The 22,501-nt window shown below is 41.6% G+C and overlaps 1 protein-coding gene across 1 annotated transcript in view; it reads right to left on the bottom strand.

Annotated features, from left to right (window-relative positions):
* POLR2B (RNA polymerase II subunit B) overlaps nucleotides 1-22,501 on the bottom strand; it is a 50,405-nt gene that overhangs the window by 19,824 nt on the left and 8,080 nt on the right. The window contains exons 3-14 of the mRNA XM_003129037.6: nucleotides 18,977-19,127; nucleotides 16,796-16,908; nucleotides 16,455-16,674; nucleotides 15,658-15,816; nucleotides 13,958-14,122; nucleotides 10,653-10,849; nucleotides 10,374-10,493; nucleotides 9,409-9,595; nucleotides 6,000-6,143; nucleotides 5,625-5,764; nucleotides 5,419-5,530; nucleotides 129-283 (exon numbers count right to left, since the gene is read on the bottom strand). Of these exons, the coding sequence (XP_003129085.4) occupies nucleotides 129-283; nucleotides 5,419-5,530; nucleotides 5,625-5,764; nucleotides 6,000-6,143; nucleotides 9,409-9,595; nucleotides 10,374-10,493; nucleotides 10,653-10,849; nucleotides 13,958-14,122; nucleotides 15,658-15,816; nucleotides 16,455-16,674; nucleotides 16,796-16,908; nucleotides 18,977-19,127 (1,863 nt within the window). The remainder of the gene's footprint in view (nucleotides 1-128; nucleotides 284-5,418; nucleotides 5,531-5,624; nucleotides 5,765-5,999; nucleotides 6,144-9,408; nucleotides 9,596-10,373; nucleotides 10,494-10,652; nucleotides 10,850-13,957; nucleotides 14,123-15,657; nucleotides 15,817-16,454; nucleotides 16,675-16,795; nucleotides 16,909-18,976; nucleotides 19,128-22,501) is intronic.

The following is a 22,501-nucleotide window of genomic DNA, read 5'->3' as shown; positions in this document are numbered from 1 at the left end:
AAATTAAATAGTGGTAACTGCACCATCTTGTGAATATACTAAAAACTACCAAAACACATACTTTAAAATGGTTAATTTTATGGCATGTGAATTACATCTCAAGTTTTCTTCTAACTGAATGTTCTTACCTGTAATTGTTATATTCTCTCTCTTTCAACTGATCAATATGTCTCTTCTTCAAAAGTAGCTTTTGTTTCTCCACAATGAGAAGTGGCCTACAAATGCGACCTGCATCTGTATAGATCCGAATCTCTCTCTCACGAATATCTCTGATCATAGAAACCTATAAGTAAAAGGAAAAAAATACCCATGAACTTTTTATCATTAAGGCTTAGCTAATAATACAAAAAGATGAATAAATTAGCATATAAAATGAACAAATCTTGATTTATCATTGTTCAGATACTAAAAACCTTTGTATAATTTAAAATTTCATATGAGATGAATATCTAACACCTTGGTAATCAAAGAGATGAGTAACATCTGGTTATAATGTCATGCAAAATAAAAGTGAAGAAAATATAACTGATATCACAAACACTAGCATAGGACAATTTCTTATCTTGCCTCTTTGATAATTACATATACTTCACCTTGTAGCCTTTCAATAACCTGCCCTGTATCACTGTGCCCCCATCAGTCTTTCCAGGTAATAAGCCTGGCTTCTCAAAATCACCTATAGGTGTTGCCCTAAGAAGCAAAAAAAAAAAAAAAGAATTTTCCACTGATCATATGTTGAAATTGTAAAAATTTTTTTTTTTTTTTGCCTTTTGACAGCCACACCTGCAGCATATGGAGGTTTCCAGGTTAGGGGTCGAATCAGAGCTATAGCCACTGGCCTACACTACAGCCACAGCAATGGAGAATCCAAGCCATGTCTGCAGCCTACACCACAGCTCACAGCAAGGCCAGATCCTTAACCCACTGAGCAAGGCCAGGGATTGAACCTGCAACCTCATGGTTCCTAGTTGGATTTGTTTCCACCAAGCCATGACGGGAACTCCAAAAGTATAAAATTCTTTCGGCCACATGCATGGCATGCGGAAGTTCCTGAGCCAGGGATCAAAATGGAACCACAGCAGTGACCCAAGCCACAGCATTAACACCAAATCCTTAACCACTAGGCCACCAAGAAACTCTGAAACTGTAATTCTTTTTTTTTTTTTTTTTTTCTGTCTTTTTGCCATTTCTAGGGCTGCTCCCATGGCATATGGAGGTTGCAAGGCTAGGGGTCTAATCAGAGCTTTAGCTGCTGGCCTACTCCAGAGCCACAGCAACATGGGATCTGAGCCGCGTCTGTGACCTACACCACAGCTCACAGCAATGCTGGATCCTTAACCCACTGAGCTAGGCCAGGGATCGAACCCTCAACCTCATGGTTCCTAGTCGGATTTGCTAACCACTGAGCCACAACGGGAACTTCTGAAATTGTAATATTTTTGATGTACTGGGTCAAATAAAGTATATTTAAATTATTTTCATATTTTTTAAACTTTTAAAATATGACTATTAAAAACTGTAATTACATATTTAATTCACATTATATTTCTACTGGACAGTGCTAGAAAGTATCAAAAGAATTTTCAGATAGTGTTCCCTAGTGGCTCAGCAGTTTAGGGCTCTAGCACTGCTACTGATGTGACTCTGGTTGCTGCTATGATGCAAGTTCAATCCCTAGCCCAGGAACTTCTGCATGCTGTGGGCATAGCAAAAAAAAAAAAAAAAAAACTGGGGGGAATGTACAATTAAGAACATAATCAATTATTTAAAGCACTACAAAAAATGAAGTGCCAATACATATAAGATATGTCAAGAAGTAAACAAATAATTTCCTGTGAATTATCTAGATCTAAAATATATTCTTAAAAAGCCAACCAAGAAAGTAACTGCCAATGAGTTGAGAAATAGAAAAACAGATTGGTATTTCTCTAAAAAGTACTTTTAAAAAAGGGAAATCACATCTGGATACCTTTATTAAAGAAAGGATTGGGTCTATTTAACTAGAAAAGGTTTGGATTACTCAGTATAAAACCAATAGTAAATTGGAGTTCTCATCGTGGTGCAGTGGTTAACAAATCCGACTGGGAACCATGAGGTTGCAGGTTGGATCCCTGGCCTTGCTCAGTGGGTTAAGGATATGGCATTGCTGCGAGCTGTGGTGCAGGTCACAGACTCGGCTCAGATCCCACGTTGCTGTGGCTCTGGCGTAGGCCGGTGGCTATGGCTCCAATTAGACCCCTAGCCTGGGAATTACCATATGCTGCGTGAAAAGGCAAAAAGACAAGAAAAATAAAAAATAAAACCAATAGTAAATCATAAAAGTTTGATCAAAAACATCAAGCTGTCCCAAAGCAAAAAACCAAAAGCCAAGATACAGAAAATGTTCCACATTTCTCAGCCCATTTCCTGTCCTTAGAAAACAATCGAGATGAAACACAGTGAGCAAAAACACCATGTGCGGCAATCTCAAACGTCTGCTTTGAACCTTTAAAGAATTTCTAATAGAATATACAATATTCTATTAGAACATAGCTAGTGGAATACAGCTCTATTGCCTTAATAGGAGGACATAAATTGAGCTGTGTCTCCTCAAAGGCCAAACAGTATCATCAGTCCTTCAAGAATACCAAAGAGGAGTTCCCGTCGTGGCGCAGTGGTTAACGAATCCGACTAGGAACCATGAGGTTGCGGGTTCGGCCCCTGTCCTTGCTCAGTGGGTTAACGATCCGGCGTTGCCGTGAGCTCTGGTGTAGGTTGCAGACGCGGCTTGGATCCTGCATTGCTGTGGCTCTGGCGTAGGCCGGTGGCTACAGCTCCGATTCGACCCCTAGCCTGGGAACCTCCATATGCCGTGGGAGCGGCCCAAGAAATAGCAACAACACAACAACAAAAAAAGACAAAAAAATAAATAAATAAATAAATTAAAAAAAAAAAAAAAAAAAAAAAAGAATACCAAAGAAAATAGGTCTTCTTGAAGGACTGATGACAGGAGCCTGATAGGTCCAAACTGAGGCGAAAGTCAGAAATGGGTAACATGGTGACCTCTGGTTATCAGAAAATAGGAAGGTAAAGAAAAAGTAGGAGACTCCTGAAAAATATACACAATGCTCCCACTTAGAGGTTTCCAACTCCATTTCCAGTGGAAGATTAAAGAACCTAATTGAAAGACACAGGGTCCATTTATAGGTTCAGCACTCACTCCTTGTCAGACACTACACGTCAAGCACCGTGTTCAGAACTGAAAATACAAAAAGCCCTATAAAGACACTTTCCATGCTGCTGAGAAGTTAACACCGTGGTGAATGAGAGAGGCAAATAAATCAATAGTTACTACCTGAGATAAGCATTCTTTTTTCTTTTTTAGGGCTAACCTGCAGCATAAGGAAGCTCCCAGACTAAGGGTCAAATCAGAGCTGCAGGTGCTGGCCTACACCACAGCCACAGCCACATTCAAACTCCATCTGTGACCTACACCGCAGCTCACAGCAAAGCCAGATCCCTAACCCACTGAGCAAGGCATGGGATCGAACCTGCATCCTCAAGTATACTAGCTGGGTTTGTAACCTGCTGAGCCACAAAGGGAACTCAAGCATTCTACTTTTTAAGGAAATTATGCTACATATGGTCACAAATATCTAAATCAAGAGCTCAGCAAATAGGCTACAGGCCAAATCCGCCTTCGCCTGCTATCTATTTTTGTAAATAAAGTTTTACTGGTTTATGAATTGTCTATGGCTACTTTTCTCAACAGCAGAGCTGAATGTACAACAGACACTGTAAGGTAAACAAAGCCTAAAACATTGAATCTTTAGCCCTTCAAAGAAAATGTCTATCGATCTCTAATCAAAATCAAACTGAGGGGCCAGGTAAAACACCCTGAAGGTGATGAGTTACTACTAGAACTCAGCAGAATTAGTGACATTTACCTAAAAACGGTAATCGGCACCCTTTTCTCTTGCCCATTTTTCAGGAGGTATGGGTGACAGAGAGCAAAGGCATTCCAGGCTGAGAGAGGGGCCCATTAAGGGAAAGAGCCCTAAAACAACATAAAAAATTTAAATTTACTCTAGAGAACACAGAAAAGCTAGAGGCAGCTCTCAGCAGATACACATGGCATGAACCAGGTTCTCAGTTACAAAAACACAGCCGCTGTTGATTCTTAGGGTTTCTCGCAGCCCTGCCCACCCCCAAGTGAGGCATCCTGTTGCTGACTTCAAGCTACGAATACACCCACGAGAAACCCCGGGTCTGCCCACTTGAGGAAGGCCTGGAGCAGCCGAACCTCAGTTCTCTACTTTGCCATGTAGACAGGAGGCCAGCCTAAGTGTGCTACAGTTTCCTCTCCTGACCCACTTTCACCTAGACAGACCCCAAGGTGTAGCTTTAGGAGAATCAAAAGCCTGAGCCCTATCCCTCAAGGCAGTGCCCTAAGAGCAAAAGCCCTATCTGGGGGAAAAATAAAGCTCACGCTACATTTTAATGATTAAAAAAAAGAAAAAAATCCAAGAATGCCCATTGTGGCTCAGCAAGTTAAGGACTTGATGTTGTCTCTCTGAGGATGGAGGTTCAATCTCTGGTCTCGCCAGTGTGTTAAGGATACAATGTTACCATAAACTGTGGTGTCGATCACAGATGCAGTTCAAATACCATGTTGACATGGCTGAGGTGTAGGCCACAGCTGCAGCTTGGATTCCCCCGGCATGGGCACTTCCATGTGCTGCAGGTATGGCCATAAAAAGAAAAAAAGAAAAAAAAAAAAAATCCACCCTAATCCAGAGGATGTCAGCACCCACCAAAATCTAAGAGAATCTGATAAAAGTCAACCGCATTGCATGAATGAATCTTTGGAGTCAGACAAAGGAGAAATCAGAGCTGATCATGCCTTTTAAAAGCATTACTGTCACAATGAACTTCTTTGCAGAACAGATACTGACTCACAGACTTTAAAAAAATTGTGGTTTCCAAAGGAGACAGTTTGTGGGGTAGGAGGATGCGCTGGGGGTGTGGGATGGAAATACTATAAAACTGGATTGTGATGATCACTGTACAACTATAAATGTAATAAATTCATTGAGTAATTAAAAAATAATAATCAAAAAAGTAATACTGTCAGCTTTACAAAAAGATTCTCAAAAGAATTTTTTACTTTAAAATGTAATTTGAATTCTAAAGTGTAATTTAATAACTTATATTACCCATCAAAATTTTAGATGCATATCTAAGGCATTAAAGCAAGCAATACCTTACACTTAAATTTAGCTCTAAATATCACCTAGACTTTTGACAATAAACTTAACAATTAAAAGGAAAAGAAATTCATTCAAGAAAGATACCAATGCAAAGATAACTTTCACTAGTCTTGTGCCTTGTTTGGAAATCCCACAGATCACACCCTCTTGGTTAATTCAAGACTCTTACTTCAGACACGATGATGTCCATCTGGCGCCGCAGTTTCCTTAGAGTGTTCATCAGTTGTTCAGGATCTTTATGTATTCCGACCCAGCAGCCATTAACAAAGATCTTGGTTGCACTAAAATGCAAAACCAAAGGCATTTTGCACTTAATAACTCTAAGCAATAACCAAAGGCTAACAACAGTGTCTAAAGAATTGTATCTATACGCACTCAGCAATAGCTGCAGGAGAAATTTCTTCTAAATTTTCCATACTCCATTCTTCTAAAAACTCTAGAATTGGAGAAGGTTGAGATCCAACTGAAATATAAGCCATCAGGGCTAAATTCTTCACAAGTCCTACAGCGTGGCCCTTGGGATAAGTAAAGTACATATTAGTCACAGTGATTTAACATGCCTATCAAAATTCTCTCCATAAATATTTGTCCTTCAGGATGTACTCTTACTTCCTAAGAACAAAAATATAAATAATATTTTGGTTCTAAAATATACTACGTAATTAAATTAAAATTTACTTCTAAAGTAATTATATCCTAACATAACCCCTCTCAGACTTTCTGTCTGGGATACAAATGCGAGCACATTACCTCTGGGGTCTCAGCAGGACACACCATTCCCCACAATGTATTGTGCAACTGCCTTGGTTTCGCTAGTTTGCCGTCTCTACCAATGGGAGAGTTTAAACGACGAAGGTGAGAAAGAGTAGATGCAAAAGTCAGGCGGTTTAATACCTAGAAAACAAAGCGAATCTTTATAACGTTTGGGCACTTCTGTTACTCACACGATCACATTTCTGGCAAATACTAGAACAAGGCAAAGGCATTTTGACATATGATCCACTTAGTGTCCACCTCTCCCATCCCTCCCTTCTCTTCCCTGTCCTGCCCTGGGAGGTCCTGTTCACCCTGGGAACCTCACCGACCCTTACAGCAGGATGGCAAACGCATGACATACACATCTACCACAGCACATAAACGCTCATGGTCTCTCTCCAGCCATGATGGTATCAGTCCCACAGGAGTGGGGCTTTCTTATTTGTTTGTTTTGTTCTCTGCTGTGTCCCAGTACCTAGAACAGTACTTGGCATGCACTGGGCACTAAGTGTTAAATGCGACCAACTCACAGGCCTTGTGCATGGCAGACTAATCCATCCCAGAACCTTTCCTGGGCTAAAGCCTCTGAATCCAACAGGAGAATCAATACTTAGAGAATATTAAGCAAAGTAACACTTAGAAGAAAGGCAACACAGAGAGAGAGGGACATAAAGCCACCAACACAGACGCAGTGTACCTGGTAATAAGCCACCGCTCTCCTGGCCCTACAACACCCCATCCTCCTTCCTCTTCCTACATCTCTCATCAGGTGGATGTCATCACACTTCCCTGAATCTTCCAACCCAAACATCTCAAACTTTTTTGGTCTCTGACTTCCGCCTTTCACACATCAGTACACGTGCGCTGTCAGCTCTTTTCACACTTTCTCAAAAAGCTAGCTCCTCTATTCCCAGGGTCACAGACAGCTCCTCACCTCTTACACTGTCAGCACTCACCAACCCTGGCCATCTCCCCTCCAATGTGCCCCCCAGTCACCAAAGTCTATGTCCCCATCACTCACCCACGTGGACAAACGCCAAGTGGATGCCCACAGACCAGCTCCAGGGGAGCCTCTGACAAGAAACTCTTCCCAATGAGGCCCCAGATGCCTTCGCTACGTCTCCAGACGCCTGCAGCCCAACCACTCTGCCTCCAGCCCGAAGACCACCCTGTGGCCAGAGAATGGATGTGCTCCCACTCTCCTTGGCCTGGCGGGATGTCAGCACCTCTACACCAGACCCCCCACCACCTCACCAAGAACTGCTCTGCGTCCCCACTCCGTGGAGGGGCCATCCTTCAACTACCCAACACAAAGTCCTACAGAACCTGCTTCCTCTTGCTTCTCAAGTCTGTCCTGCACTCCATCCCTGCACAAGCGCTCCAGGGCAGGCCTAACGAATGGCTTCTCACTCGGCTACCGCAACCATCCTTCCTTCCACCTCAGCCCGCCCTTCTCCATCTCTTTGCTCACAACAATCACTGTGAAGCCTCCTGAGAATAATCCTGAACAGGACTCTGCCTAGGAGCTGCTCCCAGCTCCCGTCTCCACCCCACGGCCTTCACCCGCCCCCTCTGACGGACAGCGCCAGCCTGCTCCAGCTCCGTCCACCACACATGCCCTCCCCGCTCCGTCCCTTCGTTCAGGATGTCAGCAGTTTTCTCCAGCTTTCTTGACAACTGCTGATTCTAACCTACCTCCAGGCCTGGTCTATTTCCCAACTACCTCTAGAGATTCAGCTCAAGTGTTACCTCCAAAAGAAAATATTCCTTTTCATCTTCTCAGCCTATACTAAAACCCCTCTTCCAGCATTCCCAGAGAGGCATGCATAGCTCTCACTTCATACTCACTGTACAGCCTGTAATGTCTGTTTACATCCATCTGTGGGTAGAGACTGTCAACTACTGAAGGTCAGGGCTCATTTTACTCATTTTTGCATCGCCAATGCCAACAAGTGGCAGAGTGCCTGGCACATCCCGAATCCCACAGCCACACACGGTACCCAAATGGCAGGATGTCATTTATCATAATTCAGCTCAAAACAGAGTGAGCTGCACATGGATGAATGTTTCTTCTGAGAGAAGATGAGCTCCTTGAGGGCAGGAACAGTATCTCATTAATGCTCGTGAACCAGGCATCACCAACACCAGGAAGGCTCCACAAACCCTTACTCAAGGGCTAGTGGCAGTCTCCATGGTTTTTTTTTTTTTCTTTTCCTTTGGTCCTTTTAGAGCCGCAACCGCAGCATATGGAAGTTCCCAGGCTAGGGGTGGAATGGGAGCTACAGCTGTTGGCCTACACCACAGCCACAGAAATGCAGGATCCGAGCCAAGTTTGCAAGCTACACCAAAGCTCAGAGCAACACCGGATCCTTATCCCACTGAGCGAGGCCAGGGATTGAAACTGAGTCCTCATGGGTACTAGTAAGATTCGTTTCCTCAAAGCCATGACGGGAACTCCCCCTCCAAGAATTTCTAAAAGCATCAGGTTTCTAGGAATCAAGTGGTTAATGCTGGTGTCTGAATGCTGAATTAATCAGGTGACATGGGTATAGGCTAGTTTTAAAAATAGCAAACAGGAAGAGATCCTCTCCATAAATCTAGAGGTGTGCCTTACAAATCTTCAATCTTACATTAAAATCACACACAAAAAATGTTTTTTAAATGCCTAGTGAGACATTTTTGTAAACAGTTTCCATTACTCCTTCTAAGAGTAGTTACTGCCATCACTGCACACACAGGCCAACACAGAGAAATCAGCGTCAGAAATATTACAGTTTGCAAAAAAGGTAGAGATATGCTCATTTATCCTCTGGGCATCATCTTCTCACATGGAGCTTTTAAGACAGAAAAATTTCACAAACATGGACTGTCTCATCACCTAGGTGGCTACTAGTATTTATTAATGATCTTGACTCAAAAGCCAAAACTTTACATCTCTCAGTGATACTGACAGCTCAGTTAAGAAAAACTTCACTTTTTTTTGTCTCTTTTTTTTGTCTTTTTGCCATTTCTTGGGCTACTTCCTCGGTATATGGAGATTCCCAGGCTAGGGGTCTAAACGGAGCCGTAGCCGACGGCCTACACCAGAGCCACAGCAATGCTGGATCCAAGTCGCGTCTGCAACCTATACCACAGTTCACGGCAACGCCGGATCCTTAACCCACTGAGCAAGGGCAGGGACCGAACCCTCAACCTCATGGTTCCTAGTCAGATTCGTTAACCACTGCGCCACAACGGGAACTCTAAAACTTTCACTTTTATATTCAAAAGCCTCCAAGTGCTTCTACATCTGACCAAAAGAAAAAAACAAAAGAAAGAAAACAACTTCAATTCAAACAATTTAAACTCTACTAGCTCCACAACATTTCCTCATGAAACCTGCAGTCACAGCTGACGTCCTTACCTGCGACACGCCGGCTCTGGCCTGATGGGCTTTCTTCTGGTCACCCCAGTTTCCAGTAGCTAAAGAGTATTTTAGGCCATCAGATATAATCCTTGTTTTAATTGCCAACTCCAGGTTAAAATCTTTTCCTCGATCAATGAACTTCTGTGCATAGATCCGTACTTCCTTAAGCAAATTCTTAAACATTCTGCCCAATAAAATGGTATTGTTTTAAATACATAAAGGTCTATAATATGCATTCTCAACAGGGAAAATACTGCCCACAAGGGGGACAGAAGTGGTTGAGGTAAAGGAGGGAGGGAGGTTTTACTTCCTTCTATACGAAAGCACAGATGTCCATATGTTAACAAACACAGGCAAAGCAGTTAGGAAAAAAGGTAAAAAGAGGCTCCTTACTGAGGTGATAACAAAAGGTTGAAAAACACTAATTTATAACATGATAAATAAGAGAAAATGCACAAAACACTGCTACTATTATATTTGTATTAAACTGTCAACATTATTTTTATGAACAATTTTTCTAATTATATAAGTATTACATATTAATTATAAGGAAATATGGAAAATATAAAAATGTTTCATAATAAAAATCACATAACCCCAACACTCACACAACCACTACTAATATTTCGACAGATTTCCCTCCAGCTTTGTGTTTTCATAAACTGCAAAGCAGAACTAATAAAAATTTCAATATCAGCACTTAGAAAACCAAGGCAATAATTCAGCTTTCTCAAATGCCCTATAAAGATAGAGACGAATAAAGAATATATAAACCAGTAATAAACTGTCCTCACAATCCTGAAATTCTCAGACACAAAGCGGAACTACAATGGCAAGTGACCAAGAGAATGTATCCAACTTCATATGCAGCCATGGTGGACGCCAAGATGGCTTAGCACCTCCCCCAAAGTGCAAAAACCTAAGTGAGCTCTACTTTAACGATGTCACCCTGTATGTCTTACCCTCTAAATAAGAATGCAAGGAGTGGTCCAGCAAGGTCCAATCTTTTGTTTCCATAGTGATCTCTGTCATCTAGTTCTCTTCTACCCAGAGCTGCTAGAAGCAACCTATGAACCATATACCTAAAAAAAAAAAAAAAAAAGGGAAGAAATAAGACATGGTGCTGGCTTTTTTAAAGGCTATGTATTAAAAACATCAATTCTGACATTTTTAGCTTTAAGTAAAAAATTTATCTCAACCATATCTTGCAAAAAAACCTAAAACAATGAAATTTAACGTACCCCAAGAAATAAGCTTTCTTGGTCTCACAAAAATCACTCACACCAACATGAGGGAGCATTTCTTTCTGTAAGACCTCCTTGGCATATTTAATTCTTTTCTCTTTAGTGACACCAGGCTTTGCCCCTCTTGAACCAATGAAGTTTAGTGCAACATTCTGTTCTTGGATGACAAAAGCTTCATCAAGAGAAGGTTTAACCTATCAGTTAAACAAAAATTATTTTCAAAATCATTATCTTCAAAATAAGTCATTTATCACTGAACTTATAATATGTTAACTTATTACTGTTTGAAAGGTTATCCTTATGAACCTAACTGAATATGCAAATATTTTTAGAAAATCAAGGAATCACAAAATCTTAGAACTTCAACACACCTCCGAGATCTAGAGAATCTTTGAAAAAAATCCACTTATCAGCACAGACAATTGTACTTTCTAGAAAAATACAAGTAATTACATTATAACAGAGCAGAGTGGGTATTCGGAGTTTCTGTTGTTTTTATACTTTAACGAACAATTTTTTTAATATCTAAAATCAAATTAGAGAAATTTAATACTCAAACTAAAATTTACTAAGCCTCAAATGAATAAATGTGACACTGTTTTCATCCTTGGTTTAAGAGGTTATCTTTACTTTTAACTACTTACTTATTATCTTTAAGTTAAAGAAAAAAAAACAACAGAACATGTGACTACTGCTAAAAGAGTAACAACCGGAATCCATTTTGGTAATGCAACCATATAAATAAATACTCTACTAACTAAAATATACCCCACTTTCTAAATCTGAGACTAATGTTTAGCCTGTATTCTACCTCATTTCTCTGTACTCTTAAGACTCTGGACAATTCAGGACAACGTGAAGAATATATCAACCACCTGAAGAGAGACAAGGGGCACCAATGGGAAAGACTGGTAAGGAAATGAGGACTTTTCTAGACTCAACGAGCCTTCCTGGAGGAAACTAAGGGATGCCACTGGGAAGTTGCCATTCCCAATAACAGGACAAAAGTGACACCCTGTGACTCCCTGGGAAGCATAGTAAGATCTCTATCTGTCCTGCCAAAACAAGCATAAACAGAATCTAATCATAAAGTGAAGGATATTCTACAAAATAAATGGCCTATCCCTTCCAAAATTTTCAGGGTTATAAAAGACTGAGGGGGAGTTCTTGTCATGGAAACGAATCTGACTAGCATCCATGAGGCTGTAGGTTCAATCCCTGGCCTCGCTCAGTGGGTTAAGGATCTGGTGTTGCCGTGAGCTGTGGTGGAGGTCGCAGACGCAGCTCAGATCTGGCGTTGCTGTGGTTGTGGTATAGGCCAGCAGCTACAGCTCTGATTAGACCCCTAGCCTGGAAACCTCCATGTACCGTGGGTGTGGCTCTAAAAAGACAAAAAAGAAGAAAAAAAAAAAAAAGATTGAGGAAAAAGACAAGAGAAAATTAAAAGAGACTGAAGAATCAAATGCCGTTAAGGAACTTATCAGGAACACTAGCAAAAACCTGACTCTTTCTAGGTTAATAGCATATATTTACCAAAGTCCCAATTTTACAGATTGTACTATGACTATGTGAGTAAACGTCCAGGTTTGAGAAAACATACACTGAAGTATTTGGGGTAAAGGGCATGATGCCTAAAACTTACTCTCAAGTGATTCAGAAAACAAATAACCTGTATATATAAAGAGAACCCCAAAGCAACTGTGGCAAAGGTAACAGCTAAACATGGGTGAATGTGAGTACAGAGTATACAAGAGTCATTTGCAACTTTTCTGTAAGTTTAAAATGATAGCAAAAAAAAAAGAAAAAGGGGAGTTCCCGTCATGGCTCAGTGGTTAACGAATCCGACTAGGAACCATGAGATTGTGGGTTCGATCCCTGCCCTTGCTCAGTGGGTTAAGGATCCAGTGTTGCCGTGAGCTGAGGTGTAGACTGCAGACACAGCTCAGATCCTGCGTTGCTGTGGTTGTGGTGTAGGCTGGCGGCTACAGCTCTGATTTGACCCCTAGCCTGGGAACCTCCATATGCCACGGGAGCGGCCCAAGAAATGGCAAAAAAAAAAAAAAGAAAAGAAAAAGAAAAAGGTTTTAAAAAAAAAAAAAAAAAAAGAGTAAGAAGAGTTTCCGTCATGGCTCAGCGGGTTAAGGACCCGATGTTGTCTTGGTGAGGATATGGACTCAATCCCTGGCCTCGCTCAGTGGGTTTAGGATCCAGGGTAGGCTACAGATGCATTTTGGATCCGGTGTTGCCGTGACCAGGGCATAGGCTTCAGCTACAGCTTCAATTCAACCCCAAACCTGGGAACTTCCAGATGCAGAACTTCCACATGCCACAGGTATGGCTGTTCAAAAACAAAAATGCCCTTGGAATGGATGGGCAATGAGGTCCTGCTATAGAGCACTGGGAACTATATCTAGTCACTTATGATAGAGGATAACATGAGAAAAAGAACATATATGTGTATGTGTGACTGGGTCACTTGGCTGTAGAGTAGAAATTGACAGAACACTGTAAACCAACTGTAATGAAAAAAATAAAAATAGCTTTTAAAAAACTTTTTTTAAAAGAATAAAATATCGGAGTTCCTGTTGTGGTACAGCGGAAACAAATCTGAATAAGAACCATAAGGTTGCGAGTTTGATCCCTGGCCTCGCTCAGTGGGTTAAAGATCCAGTGCTGCCATGAGCAGATGCAGCTCCAATCCGGTGTTGCTGTGGCTGTGGCATAGGCCAGCGGCTACAGCTCCGACCTACACCACAGCTCACGGCAATGCCAGATCCTTAACCTAGCCTGGGAACATCCATATGCTGCAGGAGCAGACCTCAAAAGACAAAAAAAAAAAAGTAAAATATCAACTGGTTTTTCCTTTTTACTAAACTGCACCACACTAGTATGCTTTCATTTCAATTTTTTTTTGGCCACGCCTTCTGCATGCAGAAGTTCCTGGGCCAGGGATCAATCCTATGCCACAGGAGAGGCCTGAGCCACAGCAGTGACAGCACAGCTTAACTCAATGAGCCACCAGGGAACTCCCCAGTCTTGTATGTTTTTATGATTTTCCTTAATTCCTGTTTCTTGTAGCTGCTGTCAGTGAACTCTGGCTGCCTATAGTTTCCATGTCTATTTTACACAGGATTGTCAGGAGAGAGGCCAGGCAGGGCTGAGGCTTTCACAAACAATAAGCAGCACGGGGTCTGCAATAGCTACACTGGTCTTCAGACAGCTTTCTCCTGCTTTTTAGGATGAAAAATAGTAACTTTAAACCTCTTGTAAAACACTATGAATATATTTTGTTTTCACGTTACCATTTCCATCATCTCTGGATCTTCAAAATCATAAATAATATGCTCTAAAATATCTCTGTCAGACACAAAACCCAATGCTCTGAACACAATAATGATGGGAACTTCTTGCTTGATATATGGAAGGGTTGCCACAATACGCTGACCAATAGCACTCTTTTTTGCACCCTAGAGAAATAAATCATCATTAGAATATGAGGACAGAGAGATGGCAGCCATATATAAACACCACAAGAAGCATTTTATATACATGTTCATTGTATGTACTTCAAAAGAAGCATGTCTCTAATACTCTAAGAAGCATCCAAAGGCTGCTTTTCAAAATGGCTGTAACGGGTTTACTCATCTGAAGGACAGGCTGGTCATTTAGGCCTGAGAGAACTTCCATTCTCTGTCAGGATCCTCTAGGACTCCCCAAGACTGCATTTGGAAATGATCTCTGGCTCCAAAAGAACGTCAACACAGACTCACCTCACCCTTTCTCCCCACCAGAAACATTAAAAATTTTGGAATAAAGAAATAGGGGAGAACTTCCCATCATGGCGCAGCAGAAACAAATCCAACTAGGAACCATGAGGTTGCAGGTTCAATCCCTGGCCTTGCTCAGTGGGTTAAGGATCCAGCATTGCCATGAACTGTGGTGTAGGCTGCAGACCCAGCTCGGATCCCACACGGCTGTGGCTGTGGAGTAGCTAAGATTTGACCCCTAGCCTGGGAATTTCCATATGCTATGGGTGCAGCCCTCAAGAGACCAAAAAAAAAAAAGCAGTGACTGACTGCTAATCTAAACATGTTTTTAAAAGATACCAGCAAAATTCTAATGATGTATACAGATGGTATGCACATCTGTATTTTTTTGCATTAAGACTATTTCTGGATGGATTCATAAGAAATTATTAAGAGCAGCTACCTCTAGGGAAGAGATCTTAAGGGTCAGAGGAAGACTATTTTTTACACTGTACTCTTTTCTGTACTTTTTGAACTATTTTAATGTGCATATATGACTTATTAAAAAAAGTTTTAATAAATAAAAATGTATGTGGAATTAAACAGTTAATTACAAATTTCCAATATAGGTGCATAGATTAAATCAAGCAATCTGAGTAACATAACCAGGCACAGCACATACTCAAAAAAAGCTAGCTGCTATTAGATTACATCACTGTAAGCAATATGTCTGAGACAGGTGGCTTCTGAGATGGTGCCCGGTGAGCCCTGACCACTCTTACACTGTTAGCTCTTGAGTATCAACTGGACATGCTGACGTGCATCTCACAAAGACTACAGGCTGCTCGCTGCTTCCAGGATGAAGGCACCAAAGCTGGTGATTTCCCTCTTGCCTGTGTGCTCCTCCCTCTCCCTGACATGCCAGCTGCCTGTTGTCAGTGGCTGCATGGAGGTGGCCCTGTAGCAGGGAACTGGATCTAGCTGCCCACCATGCAAATCAGCCCTCAGACAAACACCCTGACTGCAGCCTCATAAGAGGTGCTTGACCAGAGGACCCAGCTAAGCCACACCCAGAAACTGTGGAATGGTGCTACTGCAGTAATTTGTTACGTAGCAATAAGCAAATAATAAAATGCCTACTATACAACAGTGATAATATGCTCCAGAAAGACTTTTTGACTAAGCACACAGTCTGGTAACTTATAAAACTAGACCACAAGGAATAAACCCAAACAGTATCACACCACAGCCCTTACCTGTCCTCCTCTGGCCAGCATGCTAACCCAGATAGTGCTGGTGGGTCGAGAGGAATTCTCCAGACATGATCTACACTCTCCAGTGTAGGCATATTTAGAGTCCTTTTTGGCAAACACATAGACTGTGTTTGTTGCCATTTTCTCTTGAGCAATCAGAACCTATATAAACAATAAAAGTTATAACCTTAAAACCCACAATCCCTGAAGAAGAAAGCAGAGTGAAATTTGCATCTTAATTTCACCATATGGAGTCACTGAAACATCAATTCTTAAACTTTACATACTCCATTCTGCATAAATGCTTCACAGAAATATATAAGTTTAAACAAATGATCAAAATTTCTAGTGCATATAATATATGGCGAATAAAGTTTTGGTTTAATATAAATTCAGGTGTCACTTCCTTAGTAATTCAACTGCCACTTCCAGATTAAAATAAAAAGTAAACTTTTGTATAGAATAATTTTTATTTTTTGCTTTTTAGGGCCGTACCTGCAGCACATGGAGGTTTCCAGGCTAGAAGTCAATTTGGAGCTGCACCTGCCAGCCTACACCACAGCCACAGCAACTTGGGATCCGAGCCATGTCTGTGACATACACCAGAATTCATGGCAACACCAGATCCTTAACCCACTGAGTGAGGCCAGGGATCGAACCCACATCTTCATGGATATTAGTTGGGTTTGTTTCCACTGAACCAGTATGAGAACTCTAAAAGTTTACTTTTTAATTTCAACTTTTTCAAGATATAAATCTAATTAACATTTTGTAGTTTTTTTAAAATAATGTGATTATACCTTTTCTGATCCATTAATAATGAAGTAGCCACCAGGATCCAAGGGGCATTCATTTAACTCACAAAGATCACGGTCTGTTAAGCCATTCAATAGGCAGTAAGTTGAACGCAGCATAATTGGAATTTTTCCTATAAAAGTTTTCTGATGTTGCGTCTGGAGTTGTTCTTCACCTTCTTTAATGACTGTTTTTGTTATATCAACATAAAGCGGAGCAGAGTACCTTTGAAAATAAAAACAAATCACAAGTTTATAGTAAAGTATTTGCTCACATACTCAACTGGTTAAAATGACATTTTCTGAATTGCATTTCAGTATCAGTTGCTAGAAAAGAAGTATCTTACGTGAGATTTCGTAACCTGGCCTCATTTGGCATCATTGGGGAAGGAGCTCCATCTCTTTCCCAATGGGTAGGCTTGGAGAGGTAAATCTGTTCAAACTTCAGCAAATACCTTGGCTAAAAGGAAACCAAAAACCATGAAAAGGATAAGTAACTTTTTCCATAAAAGATATGATTTCCTTTGATCAACATTAACATTTTGAGTAGAAACAGCTCTAGAAAATGCCAAAGTTAATTCACTTTACTAATATTGTGACCATGCAAAGTCAACATCCATATTCCATTAGATGTCAAGTTTCATGCTTCATCGCTCTCTTAACGTGGAAGACAAAAAAGAGACTTAATAAGTCTCTTATTATATAAACAGAGACTAAGCATATACCATATGCTCTGAGTTCATATCAAACAAGAGAAATAGATTTGCATTAATGATCTACTTAGCCATTTCATGTTTCCTCTCCTTAGTTCAAGTCAGGTTTCTCAAGTTACCAGAAAACAAAGAAAAGATAAATTCATACAATTAGAAATGTGCTCTCATTTAATCAATAGAACATAAAAAAGTAAACCTAACCCTTCAATTAAACATACAGAAAATCCTAATTATTATTCTACATAAAAGAATTAGAATTTCCTACCCTGGCTAACTATGTATCAGCCCACAGTAAAAAAAAAAAAAAAAAAAAAAAAAAAAGTTTTCAATTAATTATTTATTTGCTACCCAATAAAACAAGATCCATGAAAACTTTCCAGGGCTAAATGGGTAGCAGATTACTCTCTAAATAAAACCTCAGGGAGTTCCCACTGTGACGCAGTGGTTAACGAATCCGACTAGGAACCATGAGGTTGCCGGTTCGGTCCCTGCCCTCGCTCAGTGGGTTAACGATCCGGCGTTGCCGTGAGCTCTGGTGTAGGTCGCAGACGCGGCTCGGATCCTGCGTTGCTGTGGCTCTGGAGTAGGCCAGTGGCTCCAGCTCCAATTCAACCCCTAGCCTGGGAACCTCCATATGCTGCGGGAGCGGCCCAAAGAAATGGCAAAAATACAAAAAAATTAAAAAATAAAACCTCAGGAAAGGAAAAGACGGAATTAAGCAGACCATTGAAGGAAAATACTGATACCCAATTTCCCAAACTGGAGTAGGGATACAGAACAAAGAGAACTGGTGGTGACAATGAAGCAACGGGAAGCCAGCCATCCAACTCATGTCCAGCATCACCCTTGTCTAGGACATTATCTTCTGAAACTTAAGGTAGTCCAAGATTTTAATCTGTGTCCAGCCTCTTCCCACTCCAAATGTACACTCCCAAAATAACCACTTTAAAATAATGCTTCAGTCAGGTGTATTACCTGACAATCTTTCCACAATTCCCCAAGAGCCCCAGTGACACCCACAGCCTGTGACAATCTGGTTCCCTCTTCCACTGACACCAGTTAAAAACAGATATACTGACAAACAATATAGTGACTATGGTCCCCATTCCATCCATGAGCCAAATACACCAGCATTTTTTGCTGAAGTTATTAAATATCTTTACTGAAACAAACACTCTTTGTGTCAGTTCAAGTCCCTCCATCTCTTCCTCTAGGTTCTGATACCCCAGTTTGAGGGGCCCTTCCTCCAGCAGTACTCACTCTCCAGCAGCACCATGAATATGTTGGATTATATTGTAATCTCCCTTGGTTTGCAAAGACATGAAGAACACATGTCTTAAGTACAAAAAGGCATTTTACACCCATTTTTCCAACACAGTGCCAGAGAAGTCAATTATTTTTGTCTTCTATTGTTATGATAATGTAGTTCATGCAAAAAAATAACGGAAAAAGTCCTTCGCATACTTTTTCTTACACTGTGAGTCCCTACACTGTGAAAGAAAAAAGTGAGGTTTTCTGAAGCAATGTAACTATTTCTGGCTTGCTTCCCTTAGTAGTTCATCATATCTCTGTGAGTTTCCTCTTTCTGTCTATTAAATACCTACTATCTGAGTAAGTATCAGGGGCTGTATCACTTGCAAAAATGCATCTCTCCATTGTAAGAATAAGTCAGGAGCTGCTTGAAGACAAACACACTACTAAAACCACCTACAGACTTTCTTTTTTTTTTTTTAACCTTTAGGCCAGGTGAGAGAAGGGCTGAAATTTCCAATCAATACTTCTACCAAAGCTCATTTAAGAGAAGCGCCATCTTACCGGTTCTTCCACCTCTCCGCTAGCGTGCTGAGCTTCCGCCTGTAGGTCAATGGGTGGAGCATCCTCCACAATCCTTTGAACAGACATCTGAATAAACTCATCAAAGGAATCCAGCTGTTGTCTGACCAAGCCTTTCTCATCAAAATAGGAACTGGGAAAATATTTGAATTCATGATCGGTTATAGTTCAGTGGTAATTTCTAGGCTATCTCCCCATTTTCATCATCATTATATTAAACAAATACTAATCACTCTACATGCATCACTCTACGTAAAAGGGGTGAGACTGGGAGTTCCTGTTGCAGCTCAGTGGTAACGAACCTGACTAGCATCCATGAGGACACAAGTTCAATTCCCGGCCTCACTCAGTGGGTTAAGGATCTGGCACTGCCGTGAGCTGTGGGGTAGGCTGCAGACCTGGCTTGGATCCCACATTGCTGTGGCCATGGTACATAGGCTGGCAGCTGTAGCTCTGATTTGACCCCTACCTAGCCTGAGAACCTCCATATGCCGAGGGTGTGGCCCTAAAAAGCAAAAAAAAAAAAAAAAAAAAAAAAAAAAGGGGAGGAGGAGAGACTGGAAAGACTTTCTTTGTAGAATTGATAAGTTAAATGAGACTTACACTTATGGGTAAAATGATGTAAGCACAACATAAAAACTACAAGGGGGGGAGTTCCACCATGGCACAGTGAGTTAAGAACCCAACTGCAGGAGTTCCCGTCGTGGCGCAGTGGTTAACGAATCCGACTAGGAACCATGAGGTTGCGGGTTTCATCCCTGGCCTCACTCAGTGGGTTAAGGATCCAGCGTTGCAGACGCGGCTCGGATCCCATGTTGCTGTGGCCCTGGCGTAGGCCAGCGGCTACAGCTCCGATTTGACCCCAAAAAAAAAAAAAAAAAAAGAATCCAACTGCAGTGGCTCAGGTTGCCGCAGAGATGCAGGTTCCATTCCTGGCCTGGCTAAAGGATCTCCCACTGTGATTCAATTCAATCCCCAGCCCAGGAACTTCCGTATGCTGAGCGTGTGGCCATTAAAAAAACAAAAACTATAAGGAAGTCTGAATTTACAAGTGTCCTTTTTTTTATTTTTCTTTTTGCCTTTTCTTGAGCCACTCCTGCGGCATATGGAGGTTCCCAGGCTAGGGGTCTAATCAGAGCTGTAGCCGCCAGCCTACTCGGGATCTGAGCTGTGTCTGCAACCTACACCACAGCTCACGGCAACACCGGATCCTTAACCCCCTGAGTGAGGCCAGGGATTGGACCCACAACCCCATGGTTCTTAGTCAGATTCGTTAACCACTGAGCCACGACGGGAACTTCTACAAGTGTCCTTTGACGATAAATTTTATCCAACCTCTTTGAAACATTTCTTGGAGTTCCCGTCGTGGCTCAGTGGTTAACGAATCCGACTAGGAACCATGAGATTGCAGGTTCAATCCCTGGCCTCACTCAGTGGGTTAAGGACCCATGAGCTCTGCCGTGAGCTGTGGTGTAGGTTGCAGATGTAGCTCAGATCTCGCAATGCTGTGGCTCTGGTGTAGGCCAGCGGCTACAGCTCCAATTTGACCCCTAGCCTGGGAACCTTCATATGCCACAGTAGCGGCCCTAGAAAAGGCAAAAGGACAAAAAAAAAGAGAGAGAGAAACATTTCTTAAAAAGTTGTCGAGAAAAACTAAAGAAAATGTGTAGAGAAGATGAAAATAACTACGACAACATGGATGGATTGTAAGGGTATTATGCTAAGTGAAAGAAGTCAGAGAAAAACTAAATAGTTAAGATTCACTGACATTTGGAAGCTTAAAAAAAAAAAAAAACCCCAACCAAAACCAACCAACAAACAAAAGAAAATAAAAACTCACAGATACAGAAAACAAACTGGTAGTTACTAGAGGAGGGGGCTGATGGGGGGGGACATGGGTGACGAGGGTCAAATGGGGTGACAGATGGTAACTAGGCTGTGGTGATGATGCCTCTGTACCACAGAGATGCTGAACTAGAAACTAGAATGCTGTACATCTGCAACTTACATAATTTTTTAAAAAGGATGGAAAAAAGATGAAAATAACTTGGAGGGCCCGCTGTGGCACAATGGAATTAGCAGCATCTCTGGGGCACTGGGATGCAAGTTCAAGCCCCAGTCCAGCTCAGTGGGTTAAGGATCTGGCACTGTGGTGATGTAGGTCACAACTGCAGCTCAGATCTGATCCTTGGTGTGGGAACTCCATATGACTCAGGGCAGCCAAAAAAGGAAAAAAATAAATAAAAAGAACTTTAATTTCAATAAGAGAGATGATGTTATCAATGACTAAAACATAGCATGTGTAAGAATTTCAATTTTTGGTTAAAGATTATTCTATTTTGAATATGTTAAAGGTGAAAATACTCAGCAACTGATCATTAAAAATGGAGACTGTCCGGGAGTTCTACTGTGGCACAGTGGATTAAAGATCTCAAATTGTCACTGCAGAAACCGAGGTTGCTGCTGTGGCACAGGTATTTGAACTTTCACATGCCTCAGGTGAAGCCAAAAAAAAAAAAGGAGAAAGTCTAAGAGATCAGAGATAGTCATTAGTAGATACAGAAATCAGATAATGAAGCCCTAAAGAAGGACAGCAGATGCACTGTTTGCAAGCGGTTTCTCCCCCGCTGACCCCACAGGAGGTACAGAGCTGGACTGGGCTCCTGGGAGCCCCCCCTGGGGCCCCCCCCACCTCCCGCCTTGGAACTCCTGACTCCCTCAGCCTCACATCTAGCTTCTGAGACAGCACGCACAGCCAACTAGTCAGCAACCTCCAATGCTGGCATCATCAGGTCACCTTGCAGGTCACTGGCCAGCCTACACATTGGCTGCTGGGAGTCAAGGTCCCACCCTGATTCAATCGACCAGTATTCGACTATGTGGCCACCACTACAGAAGTTAGATCCTTCAGTAGAGAACACAGTACACAGTCACCCCTGTGTCAGGTGCAGGTCCCTTCAGTAAAGACTGGGAGTTAACAGGAAAGGAATTTCTGACATGTGGGTCAGCCACTGATACGTAAGAAGCACATGGAAGCCTCTGGCTGGCTCTAAGATAAACAGCAACGGTTTCTACAGACAAGTGATGATGAGAAATCTTTACAAAACTATGGACAAGTTTCATTCTCTCAAAAAGCTGAACCCAAAGCTACTTTCCCCAAAGTCATTAGAACAGTTCTTCATTCAAATGCCATCCGTTGAATGAAGTAAACATCTGAACTATATGAACAGTTCATATTTATGGTAACTACCATCCTAACTGCTATACAGGAAGTCATCTGACTGAAATCACTGGATATTAAGTAATATCACATTCACAACGCTTGGGAAAGATCACCTGATATTGAACAGTGAAAAAAACAAAATGTCACCTCAACAGCCAAGGCACCTATAATCAGTTAAAATGTAAACATATGCCGCAGATGTGTCAAAGCTGGATCCTTTAACCCACTGCACTGGCCTGGAGATCAAACCTGCACCTCCACAGGGACCCAAACTGCTGCAATTG

Source organism: Sus scrofa, chromosome 8 (genome assembly GCF_054392235.1).
Source record: "Sus scrofa isolate SSC_HxYL_T2T_F1_AM1 chromosome 8, Sscrofa_HxYL_maternal_Yorkshire_Landrace_v2.0, whole genome shotgun sequence".
Classification (NCBI taxonomy): Eukaryota; Metazoa; Chordata; class Mammalia; order Artiodactyla; family Suidae; genus Sus; species Sus scrofa.
This window is presented reverse-complemented; position numbering and strand designations above follow the sequence as displayed.